The following is a 13,605-nucleotide window of genomic DNA, read 5'->3' on the forward strand; positions in this document are numbered from 1 at the left end:
CAATAAATAAAGAAATAAATATGTAAATAATGCAGAAACCAAATGACGAATAAATACAATACTTAACATTTTATTTTATCATTGTTTATTTTTGAAAATCGTATATTTTTGAAACTAGAATTGTATTATTTTTGTTTACTTAAAAGTCTGTTTATAAAAATATGTACGTACGTAGATAATTGATAGACAGGCTTATTTCTGTACATAACCTAAGTAAGTTACGACAACACCATAATACCACATGCTAATTTAATTATATAGTACAGTTCTAAAATGAATCGAATTTCAGAATACAATTTGTTTATTCAATCTACATAAATATGATAGAATTGTATTTACAGTATGATAAAGAATATTACATGAAAAATATCAGGTTATGATGCTTTACAGAAGAAAAATAAATAAGTTATACTGCGTTTATTCACTATCAAGTAAATAAATTCTATCGCGAAATGACTCAGAGATCAAAGTGCATGTTTTGTTAGTGAGAAAAACAAAATTGTTACTTGTTCGTAATTTCGGAGCAATCACACTAAGTTAGTGTCGTGTAATTGTTTTCCTTTGGTATGTTACTAAATAGCATTTAAATTTTTAGTTGTTATTTTGGAATCGTGTCATCGCTGTTGAAAAATAATAGTATTTCGTATTTGAACCATATGTTCGATAAAAACAATAAACATAACTTTGTTGATATCTATGTTATATATTTTTATGTACAATTTGCATAAATCAAAACATATTATACATATATTAATTATGCATAGACTAGAATACATACCTACTCAATTTACCATATATTAGCATGATAGATTCCTTATAATGTATACACAGTTTTAGAATCTCTACATTTAACGTAGAAGTTTAGTTTAGTTTTAAAGGAATTGTTTAATATTGTTTGTTGTAGATTTTTTATTCATAAGTAGAGAATCCTTTTATCTAAAATATAAAAGATATTTCCATTAACGATAAGTATGGATGAAAAATTATTGGATACTGTTTATAAAGTACGAGCTCTTGAACGTGCTCGTAAAATACCAAGTATAAATTATTTATGGAATAAATCTACAAAAATGTATGATCGAATGAAAGAGACAAGTGCAGTAGTCCATTGGGCATTCGACATGGTGGAAAATGTTTTTAATACTGTAATTGAAAAATCATTATCGACTAAATTAATAGAGAAACCTATTTATATCATTGATAAAACACTTTGCCAAGGACTTGATTATATAGAAATAAAAATGCCACTTGTTAAAGAAGATCCGAAACAGGTAATGTAAACTTTAATTTATTAAGTTTGTTACTTTTATAAATCAACTGTTTGTTAATTAACAGAATATTATATATACTCTTATCTAATGTCTTACATACTCTATGCACTGTTTCAGATATTAAACCGTACTAAAACCATTGTATCAGAGCACCTGAAACCAGCTGTTGAAAGAGTCAATAATTTTACGCAAGAAACAAAACATAAAGTCAGATATATGACGTTACTCACCTATTATAGAGTCTACTATATAAGAGTATATAGTTGGCAACAGGCAGACAAAGTTATGTCAACTGACATGGGAATTAACATTTTAAAGACTATCGATAGTACAACTGATCATGCTAAACTATTGTTAGATAAATATTTACCCCCTTCATATGAGGAACTAAATAATGATGAAAAAGGTAAGACACTATTTAGAATAAATTAAATAAGATATTGTTATATGATGTAGAGATAAATTAGTACTATATTATAATTATTGATTATCACTTGCGTACAGAACAATTATGCTGTGAACGTGCCAAACTTCATCACACTGTGATAAGGCTAAATGAATTTAGCTCTCTTGTTTCTCGACGTATTTGTTTTGCCTTTATAGATTGGTGGCAACATATGTATACAATAGAAATTTTTATTTTTGTATTATATGCACTTACTGTTCTTCAAACAATTAAATTTTTGGAGCTAATATTTTACTTTATATTTAAAGTATTTAATGAGTACTTATTTAAGTTTAAGTGAAAAATTATAAACTAACAAAGTGATGCAATAATTCATTTTTCTATGAATTCTATCTACCTGTTTGTAGTTTATAAAGTATTTTCTGAGGACTGATATTGTCTTATTAAGAATATTTAAAGAATATTTTATATCTGACGTTTGATATATTGTATGAATGTGAACAAATTTTTTAAGTATGTGATTCTTATAATGTAATATCATTATTTCTATGTACTTAAGAATGCTAAATAATACTAACATAAACTTATTATATTACCTACTTTCATATTTAGTTACAGTCTAAGGCTTAAGTACTTGAAAAGTAAGATACTTATATATTTATATAACACGTTTAATATTGCTTACAAGAAACACTTATGAGTCACTCATTTGCTAAATTAATTAGTTCCATAAAACAAAAATAGTTATATTTATCACATATAAAAAATTAAACATCAGTCAGTGTTTTGATACTAAAATTTTAAAACGTTTAAAAAGTGGAGTTAATCACTTTGGCCTGTGAGTGACTCACATATATATGTTGTTTTATGTAACGGATGTAACCGATACTACAATGTCTGCTTACACCATTGTGTACTTACAATGAAAAATGTAGATAAAAAATTTAGTATACAATATATATTTATACATAGTAAATGTCAAATTAATTATACCTACACAATATATATATATATAGAGTTAAAATATTACTTAATGTTTATTAAGTAATAAACATAAACATTAATTTACGAAATCATAAATTATTAATATGTATTAACAATAATTACTTCATAAACTTAAACGTAGTATAAATCTTCAGTATTTATCCAATATAGTAAATGTAACTTTGGAAGCGACAAATTTGCATATTGTACATGATCTTGCCATTGAAAACACTTATATGTAGCTTGTCGTTTGCACAAAAATATCTCAATCGCCGTTATCTGTCTCCTAAATAGTTTCGAAAGCTTCATCAACGTTTGTATAAATTTGGTTCTTTTACATCATTTCGGGATAATTTCGTGTAACCTGATCTGTTTGTATCGTTGATAAGGAAGAAAGTCTTTTGAGAAGTGTAGGGGTAAATCCAGGAACCCTTCACGAACAGTTATTCCATTCGTATTATCTTCAACGTGTACAAGCTTTCAAACTCTCCGACCATCAGAAAAAATTGGCATTTTGTTAATAGCTGTTAACACAATACACTAAAAATCCGAACTTCTTTCTCACCATGCTTTTTACTGACGAGACAGGTTTCACAAGAAGTCGGATTGTGAATGTTTATAATAGCCATGTGTGGTTGAATGAAAGCTCTCATGGAATCTTTGAATCAAATCATTCAAAAAGATTTTCCATGAATGAATGGATTAGAATTTTGGAAGATAACTTTTAGAACCAGTTCTTTTACCAAACAAAATGACGGGTGTAAGTTATTGTTGTTTTTTGAACCACTTCAGTTGGAATTTAAGTGACGACTACGTCAAGTTATGAGCGCCCCCATAAAAAAGTCAGATGAAGAGTGAGACATGTACTTACAATTTATTTTTAAGACGAAGTAGCTATCAGGTGTGAGAGACGCTATTTCAAATGGTTAATGAATAACTTATTCGAAGTCTTAAAGCACGTGTCGTATTCGACGAAATGCATCTGGTTTCAACAGGTTGGTACGCCATCATATCATTAAATTAAAGTGAAGAAACATTTAAATCAAATCTTCAGGAAGATTTGAATAAGGTGGAGAAGTCCAGTAAAATGATCTCCTCGATCACCTGATTCGAATCGTTCGAAATTACTGAAATTACAACGACGAATAGAAAATGCATGTCGTGTAATATGAGACACGGGAGAAATGTTTGAAAATACATCTACGTTAGGGTTTCTCAACGGAGACGATATGGCTCCCTAGGGGTTCCGACACCGAATTTTCTGGGCCACGTGAACAAAAGAAGATGGGAACAAGAAAAAGAAGGTAGAAAAGAAAAGGGGAGGGGAGCCACAGAGGTGACTGATGTTTTGAAGAGAGCCATAAACCAAAAATGTTGAGAAACCCTGACCTACGTTGATCTATGATCTGCAGGTGGGTTTTATATTGAAATGGAAAGAAAACAGCAAAAATCTACTAATACAAATATGAAGATTTACATTAACGAAGATAACCAATGCTGGTAAATAGTAAAAGTTGGTTTTACATTGAATGGATTATTTTTAGGGCTGTTGGATGGACAACTTTCTGTCGATCTTGATCTGACAATGAGCCACTTAAAGGATTTAGCTAATAAATGTATGTAGATAAAGAATTCATCTACTGTCACGTTCAAAATAAATTGGTTACTGCAGTTTTTACTCCGAGACACAAGCCGCTATAGAATCAGGATTATTTATTTTCAGCAGATTTCTTCATCTCCAGTTATCTTTCAGGTGTAGTTAAAGTTAATTAGAGGTTCAGGTACAGTGAGTCTCATTGATTCGCGACTCCCTAGGGTAGTTCCCAAAAATATCAATATTGATATGTTGCTTCAAAGTGAAAATGATGAATATTAGCTAATAATTAGGTTAATCTTCAAAAATCCATCAATTCGGTTTTGGAGCAATAGCTTGATATTGCCATTTTAAGCAATGTAACGTAACTACTCTAATAGAAAATCAAGAATCGTTGAGACTCACTGTACCTGGAGCTTCAATTAACTTTAACTGGAAAGAGAAGAAATCAGCTGTTAGTAACTTCAGGACTTTGCTCATCCTTTTCTTACTAGATATAGCTTACAAGCTTGTTAGCTTTACTCATAGTCTAATCATAGTATTGTATATAAGATGTATAAGGCATTTTCCCAAGATTCATTTGCCAAACGTATTTCTTCTAAGTTTTGTTCTAAATTTCATCCAAAATACACTATTTATATTAAAAGTACAATTGTGTATTTAAATTCGTGGGTTTCCAATAGGACCTTTGTTGATTAGACATTTCTTCCCCCTCTCGATATGTAGGTATGTACCTACTATAAGCCCTTTGAGTCTTAGATCCTCTTTTCTCAATGTCTTTTTTGCGTTTTTTGCAGCTAAAGCGTTAATTTAATACAGAAGACATAGGAAATGCACAAAAAGTTATAAATTACGCACATACGTTGCTGAACCAGTTCTGCAGCTCAAGCACCCTCCATCGAATAGCCGACGCGTAAGATATTCAAGCGATAGTCTTACTCTCCCGTTGGTCGTGCTGGCAGTGCTTGAAAGTGTAATGAATAATAAGCGGACCAGCTATAAGCTGTCGAGAGATTTTATCGAAGCCACTGTCAACATCCAACTAATATCGCGTACAACGTGGCGGAACTGCCCCCAAGCTCTAAGCAGCAGCATTTTCAAGAGCTTAAATCTCGTTCGCATGACACCGTTGTATCCAAGCCCTATGACCCTTGGCTACGAACGAACTTTCTATAACCTTTGAGGAGGAGTCGTGATAACCAGCAATCCAGAAGGAGCTGAACACTGTATAGATCACGGGGATAGAAAGAGGCGACAGCGTCTCTGGCTTCCTTCGAGGTTCCCACGGAGCAACGATAATATTCGCGGCGATAGTGAATTTTTATATCTTTCGTCATTTAAGCAATTGTAGTTCCTTCACACTTTCATCACTTAAACCCAAACCTAATTCGAATGGACATTATATTATAATAGTAGGACAAATCTTTGCTTTGACCCGCGGAGGTAATTTACGTTGGGTGTCATCCAGTGTTCGACTAGCCTACTCAATTACAGTATTGTCTCAATACAAATTCACTACTTGAAACCCATTTCTAAGATGAATTTACGCTTTAGGAGTTTCAATTTGCCTTCCTAATAGTTCTCATGGAACTTGGGTGTCAATGGAACTTCACTCAAAAACAAAAAGAGGGATTGTTTAATGAGCTTCCTGGGGAATTCAGATCAATTTAGATAGTTAAATACTTAGAAGGAATTTAAAGAAATAATAAAGACGACTTCTAGACTCTAAAGACGGTTTTAGTGAAAACCTGGAATTTAACCATTTCTTAATAAAATTGACTTTATTTCTGGGACCTAATTTCTCTATTACTGTTTTATTATAAACTTGTCAGTATCCCTTCATTTTCCGAAACTTTCCTCTTATTGTATGCTTTATTTCACTGAACGAAAGCGCACTCAAAGCAAAGACAAATAAATCAAAAAGTCATAACAAGTAATTCCTCCGAGATCTTTCTCTCGTACCTGTTTGTCATATTTTTGAAGACAATTAGTCTTAGACAATTTATAGTAATTAGATAATTACTCCTGTAATCCTAATTTTAATCCATATCTACACTGATGACAAGGGTAACTTCGGACTGAGACTTACCATCATCTTCCATTGGCTCACGGAGCAAGACGGTCACAAACCGCGACACTAACAAAACAACATTGACTGATCACCCCCTAATTTTTGGAAACTACATATTATTAGTGTTTTATGAAAAGTCCTTAGGAAGCATTAGGGGCAATGCTTTCCAGGAGATTTCTCATGCAACACCAATAGTACGTACTTAAGCTACTTGACGAGACATTGACAAATTCCTCCATTAACTAACTCATAGAGTACCTGTGAGAGAGACGGAGGTCTCGTCAGTTTAAAAAGAATGCAGTCAATTAACTTTCTAGCATTTTTAAAATAATCTAGAACAATTTCACTCTCCTGAAAGTTGAAAGTTGAAGTTGAATAAAGTAGTTAGTATCATGACACGAGTAGGGGAGTGTGGGGCAATTGTGATTTACCCGATTACTCGATTGCCGTGAAGTAATCACAAACACTATATGGGATAATCTAGAACAAGTTGATAATCATATCTAATTATCACAGAACTCATACATAGAAACCCTCTAGAAGTGCTTTCACCACCACTGCAATTTTCATGTGTCCACAAATTATAATTATAACACATGATCCAATCTTCAGTTGGTGGATCTTCGTACTTTTCATTTCTGCACTTTGTACTTCGTTTCTGTTTTTCATCATTAGAAAACGGCATCAGAAAACGATTAAACAGATTTTTAAAATATGTTAAAGAATATATTAATGTACGTTTTAGAGTAATAGCAAATGTTCGTGATTGCCTCACCCAATCCATTCGTGATTATCCCATGATTTAATAACAATAAAACATAATTCAGAATTGTAGAAGTTCGAAACGTGAAACAGAAAATTCGTTAATAGTGAAATCTAGTTTGAATCGTGTGTATTACAACTTACATAAATCTCGACTGTATCACTCCCACTACAGAAGCTACCTGAAAAGTTAACGCATCGAAAAATTATATGAAAAGTGACGAAAAGTTTCAATTGTATTTATCTTGACCTGTGTGTACTGCTTTTCTCTACCACTTGTCATCTGCCACTAGACCTGTCGATTTTCGCTTGGAACAGACCTGCTTTCTTTTTCTAACAAACCGAAGTAGCTGCGTTCGCGATTACCTCGCGTTCGTATTTACCCCACTCTTCTCTAGGATAGAAAACATATTGAGTTTTAAGTTTTTAAGAAACGTTATTTCGATTCATCTTTGAAGATTCTGAACAGTTTGCTCGTATGGTTAGTATTTGTATTATCTAGCATTTATAAAGATTTCTAAATCCTCAGTTTTGATGAATCCCTAACCTAAAGCATTTTATGTTATGTTTTGCTTTTGTTTTGGGTTCTTCAAATGAAAATTTCTACATAAACAACATTTTTTCATAAATATTCTGCATTCTATTATCTTTGTAACGTTTCACGGCACCTCTTAACGAGCATTTCTGTTAAATAGGTTAGACTATAGATGCAATCTTGTGACGGTAATAGATTTAATGTCAGCCACGTAAATCGTGATATAAACTGGTCGTATTTTATCGCACCATAAATTTCTTCATCAAAACTGGTAACTGACGATAAATGATAATTTATTGCGATCGATCGCAAATATCGGCACTTGTGCTATGCCTCAAGTGGTTTAAAATGTAGTATATTATTTATAAACAATCATTACGTCTTTCAACAATGAATAATAATACATTTTTTATCAGTTTTTTTGTACGTTAAGTGTTGTAAATTCAGACATATGTATGTATGTCATACGAGCTGAATTAAGAAAAGAAAAATGTTTTGAACGGTAGAACTAATTATGGAATAAAAATTAAAACCTAAAGAAATTGATTTGAAAATACATTATCGTTTGCTTTTAATTTTATTTATATGCAATGAATTTTCTACTGGAACATTTAATTATAGACTCTAAAAATGTTTTCCTTCGATGTCAGTATTACATATTACTGATATATAAAAGAAAAAGCGAAGCTGAAAGTTGCACTTAAATCCTCAAAAAAGGTGTAAGTATGTATTTAATTTCCGAATTAGTAATAAAAAGAATCCAAAATATTACCTACCTATTTTTAAACATCGTCAGTGATATACCTACCCTCATTTATTTCTGCAGCGTAGGTATTTGATTTTTAACAAAATCCCTAAAAAACTGATGGATTTGACATGGAATGACCCTTTGATGTTTGCCTAAATAGCAACAGTCGCGTTGATACAGATCAAACAAACTGCGTTGATCAAACAACGATAGCTATATGAACTGCAAGGGAAAGCTTCATTTCACAAGCTTGCGGTTCCTTTCGTTTCTCCCGTCGTCTATCTACCGGACGTATCCTGTTGTGCCAGCAAGATGCTTTCGACGGCGATATTTTTCACGTAGCCCCGAGAAAAAGTTTGATCGCCCCGGCCGGGCAAATAAATTGTCTGCGGAAATGCTCGCGGTCATCGTCCAACCTTTTTTCTCTCCAGCTCACTTCCTTTTATTCCTTCCTCCAAACTTCTTCTCTTCCTTTCAGTAACAATTAATACACAAGCCAAGCGAGGTCTGCGCTTCCATTAATGGTTCCTGATGGCCATCGAATCTGAGCCTTCCAAAAAATAAATAATTGAAACGTCCTAAGCATGTCAGTAATTACTTCTAACTGGTTCGATTAACGTGTAATTGTTATTCAGTCTAGTGCATTCTTGATTTTTTTCATTTGAGCAAATTTCTCGTCGTACTAAATACTATAATAGGTATCATTTACACTACTGTTCATAAGTACCTATCTTATTAATACTTGGAACTTGATTAAAATGTTTATTAAGTAGAATAAAATTAGTTTATTAATTCTGCACGAGTATTCTAGCTTAATTTTTACTAATTCTGTACAACTATCACTTCTCAATTGGGTACCTAATTTTCATTAAAACTTGAGATCAATAATAGGGAGTTATACTTTTATTTGTCCAGCCCAAAAAATCGGTTTGTATTTTTTGGTAGCTTGGGGTGATAGAAATGTATTCCTAAAATAATTTTTTGAAATTTAAATATATATAGAAGATATAGTCTTTTTAATGAAACAGTGTATAAGTAAAGACTATTCTTACAGAATATTTTACATGTTTAAAATCTGAGAAAATCACACTAGACCTAAAAGACAGTAAGCCGCGTGGCAGTCCAAAAAACAGTCTATAACTAGAAAGTCTCATTTACTCATCATATCAAAATAAGAAGATATTAAAGTGCAGTAAATCTGTTATATAAATTTAAGTTAAAATCTCAAATTATTTGCCTTTATACCTTTTTTGCAAAAATTCCTAAAAAAGGCTCTTTTTCTCTACTTGTTTCCTTACTCTGCATTTCTTTTTCCTAATAAGAAGACTCCCTTAGTTGCTGCACATTTTGCACAGACAACCATAAAAAGCAGCAGCAAACGAGAAACTATAACAAATGTACTGGTAAATCTCTGAATTGTTCACCACGTGGGCATTTACATGCCACTGTGTACGAGGGTAGTGTGTATTTTTGTCGCGTGAAATCTGAAAAATCAATCAATCTCTTTACGCTTTCTCTGCTGTATTTAATATTTATTTATTCAAATACGCGACATGGTTCATGCCGACATCGACGTTGGTTCTCTGCGTTGCGATTTCCACCGTATGAACCGATTTTTAGCATTTTTGCTTGTGAATTTCCACCCACGGACTTGCCGCCGTTTTCTCGTCGTTTGGTTAACGATTGATTCGCCGAAGCGGGGGAATAAATTTACATTATTCTGGGATATGATTTGGTCGTGGGTTGATGGAAAATGTGACGTGTTGGAGGGTTGCTTGGTTATTTGCGGAATGTTTAAAAAGAGATTTCGTGTCTGACTTCTTTGATGGACTTTTATTACATGTTATGCTATTAATTTTTCTTAAAAGAATTTAATATTTTGTTGATCGAAAAATGATCAAATTTGTTATAAATGAAAAACCAAAAGATTGAGTAAATTATTTTAACCATTTTAACATGTCTAATCCTATATGTATAGGTAAAAACATATAAATTTGAAAAAAATTGAAAATTTTTAAAACATGAAGAAGTCGGTAGAAAGTCTATTTAAGTGCTCTGGATAAAAAGGAACATAAATATTACGAAACTATCATGAATTAATATGTACAAAGTAAACTATCAGTAAAGAAAAGTGGGGTAAAATAGAAACTTAATTTTATATTGTGCTAATAAAAAGTCAGAAAAATAAAAGCATCACTTGACTCTGCTACAAATCTCAGGTGAATACTGATTATAAAAAATGAGATTTTTCGTTAGAAAATATTTGGCTACGAAGAAATATATTTCCGGAAATATTGAAGTATCCTTTCATGTCTGTGACTTAGGCTAAAACAGAACATCTACTTAAAGCTATATGGAAGTGCAAAATTCTTATTTTTAAAAATTCAAAACTAGTAATTTATATATATATACTACTTTTATATATTTTATTACAATATATAAGAAAATTATAAATATAAGCTCTAAATATCTATTACCAAAAATAATACAATTTTCTAAATAAAAGTTAAAAGGATTATCGAGAATCTCAGCACAATATCGACACAGAAAATCTTTTAAACTCTTTGTCAAACAAAAATAAACGTGTACATGACTAAATAACTACTTATTTGTAAAAGAACACATCGATGTTTTGTTTTATACACTTGTTTTATTTTTCCCTACTTTCCTTATACAAAAATTTCAATTATTTTCTAAATGGTAGCCTAAAGTATACGTACGTATAATTATTTCATAATAAAATGTACAGGATGTAACAAATTTTTTTACCTATACAGGAGATTTATCAACACATGTCCATATTTTAGAGAGTGAATTTGTATATTAAAATAAGTACAAAGTGTCGTATGAACATATACATGTATGTTCTACATTCCTCAGCTTTCATATTATGGGTGATCAAAAAAATATTCGAAGTGTCTGCCTCAGACTTTTATTCATTTAATATAGGTTTAATAAAATAATGAAAAATAGGGAAGTTAGTTTTGCCTTTTAAGTCATAGGTTTTTGATCTTCCTTTGTCCTAAGCTGTTTGTTTTTAGGATTTAACGTAAGCTGAGAAACAGTATCTCATGTTTAACGTAGGCTAGGACAGGATTTGTTCACATTTATCGTAAGTGGGGAGATGATTCGTTCACATTTATCGTAGACTGCAGATAATTTTCGTATTTGCGAGAGGTGCGTCGATGCATGTCGATGCTATTCTTTTATTCCTTGTTTATTGAGTATTTGTTATTTATTTATATATACTTATCTTTATTACTTTATAATATATAAATATTTGATAATAGTCTTTTATTTCATATTATAATATACAATCTACTATAAAATATAATACTATTTTAAATAATTTTAAAGAACAGATTTAAAAACATTATTTAAATAAAATTTCAAATATGACGGTAAATGTTTTATTAAAGAATAATAGAAAAATAAAGAAGTTAGATCATCCAACTAAAATTATTTTTCAGGGTACGCCGTTCTTCTTTAGTTGAGTCGCATTAACCGCTTGACCGATTCCAGCTAAATTCTTGGAATTGGTGGGGATAAAATTTTCATGTTGATCGTAATGTTAAGTTTCTCTTTTATACAGACATTATTACACTTACAATATCCTTGAAGTTAGTGATTTAATAATAAGTAATTTTTAATTAGTTACATGTCTTTACAGCTAAAAAGACACAATTATAATTCCAAGAGTGATAAAGATGATTCCAAGTTTAAGGAAGCAACATGGATAAGTGTAAAATATCTTTATTCTATTTTATGTAAGAAGTACATAGTAAGTTTTATAAAAGTAACGGCTTATAGTATTGACTAGCCCAGATAAAAAAATCATTTAATGCAGATTTGCAAATTAATACTTCTAGAAGAAATAGTAATTGTTCATTTTAACTTATGTGTTGAAATAAAAAAATATTTATTTTCAAAAATAAAAGTAATACAAGTGACAAATTTAAATACGTAACCTTTTAATATAAAAACTTACAATTAAGTTTTAAGTTACTCTGATATTATTTCAAATGATCAATTTTCTCTTCATGTAGTAAATTCTTCCAGGTTTCTTGAAGTTTCAAGTTCCAGGTTTCTTCAGCAATTCCATCAGTAAAATCTCCCATGCATAATGTTTCTTATGTCCTCATACGTACTTCACTTTATCAAGCTGTTGATGTTATCTGCCCCATTGTCAGCATTCCTCTAACATCACCAGCCTTGTTATATTCAAACACGATCACTAAAAGAAACATTAACAGTTACTCTTTACTGTATTAAGAGAAATAAACTGTCATACATATTTGAAAAAGGAAACTCATCTTTTGTTTCTTGTAAATTAAACAGTTTATCTATCTTCATAGTATACAGATTTCATCTTCAAATTTTTTCTCTGCTATCACATTCATTCTTCTCTGTAAAAATCCTCCCTGTGTTTCACCTCCGACTACGTTTCTAGTTATAATAATTCTGTAACAGTTGTGCACTTAGTTTAACAAATTCGGTATGTTCATTAGCCCAAACAAGTAAACTTTTAAACATATTGTCCAGTTTCTCCTTGTCCTGGAGCAGTGATACTTTTTGGTCATTTGGCTCCTCTTCGTGTGCAGTGGGATAGCTTTCAGCGTCCTCACAATACAGTAGCCAGTCTTCGATCTCCTCTAGACGGATGTCATCGCGAACAATTTTACACATGATGTCCCTGATAGCGAGTGTCTTGTCGAAACGGGCTCTATCGTCTGCTTCCTGTTCTTCTTTCCTGTCTTTTATTACTTTCTGCCATGAATTGCGAACACTGACATCCGTCACATCTGCCCAAGCGTCATTAACCATATCTATACAGTCTCTTATATCGTAATCCACGAAAAATTCCTTTACATTCCCAGAAAAATCCAAAAGTCTTTTCAATAGAAAGAGACGAAAAGATTTTTTTACATTTGAAATTACACCTTGATGCAATGGTTGCAAAAGGGAAGATGAGATTTTTGGAAAGAATATAATTTCAACTTTGTCCTTTTTTTGAATTTCTGGTGGTATTATGTAAGACAAAGAATCGTCTACCAGCAATAATATCTTCCCTACAGCATAACCTTTCTGCAGCTGTTCTTTCCTTACAGCTGGTTGAAAGTGATTTTCAAGCCAGTCAGTGAATAATGTCTGGTCCATGCAACCATTTTTTTGACCTTTGAAAACGAGTGGCAGCCTGTCCAAGCAATGTTTTAAAGCCTTTGGTCGTTCGTACC

The 13,605-nt window shown here is 31.5% G+C and overlaps 1 protein-coding gene and 1 long non-coding RNA gene across 2 annotated transcripts; both read left to right on the forward strand.

Annotated features, from left to right (window-relative positions):
• Positions 1-289: 289 nt before the first annotated feature.
• Positions 290-2,053, forward strand: LOC143181687 (lipid storage droplets surface-binding protein 2-like). The gene is made up of 4 exons (XM_076382223.1): positions 290-564; positions 905-1,271; positions 1,389-1,677; positions 1,776-2,053. Exons 2-4 carry the CDS (start codon positions 972-974, stop codon positions 2,015-2,017), a joined length of 831 nt encoding a protein of 276 aa, XP_076238338.1. The 5' UTR covers positions 290-564; positions 905-971; the 3' UTR covers positions 2,018-2,053.
• Positions 2,054-3,578: 1,525 nt separating this feature from the next.
• Positions 3,579-6,115, forward strand: LOC143181672 (uncharacterized). Its single transcript, XR_013002317.1, has 3 exons — positions 3,579-3,656; positions 3,716-4,073; positions 5,053-6,115. It is a non-coding gene; the product is annotated as an uncharacterized LOC143181672 (long non-coding RNA).
• The last annotated feature ends 7,490 nt before the right edge of the window (positions 6,116-13,605 follow it).

This window comes from Calliopsis andreniformis, chromosome 7 (assembly GCF_051401765.1).
Source record: "Calliopsis andreniformis isolate RMS-2024a chromosome 7, iyCalAndr_principal, whole genome shotgun sequence".
NCBI lineage: Eukaryota > Metazoa > Arthropoda > Insecta > Hymenoptera > Andrenidae > Calliopsis > Calliopsis andreniformis.

What these genes read in the sequence shown, in the direction of transcription:
- LOC143181687 (XM_076382223.1), top strand. Translation starts at nt 972, where the DNA reads ATGGATGAAAAATTATTGGATACTGTTTATAAAGTACGAGCTCTTGAA. An exon ending in TTAAAGAAGATCCGAAACAG is followed by an intron (nt 1,272 to 1,388) that starts GTAATGTAAACT and finishes GCACTGTTTCAG; the next exon opens with ATATTAAACCGTACTAAAAC. An exon ending in ACTAAATAATGATGAAAAAG is followed by an intron (nt 1,678 to 1,775) that starts GTAAGACACTAT and finishes ACTTGCGTACAG; the next exon opens with AACAATTATGCTGTGAACGT.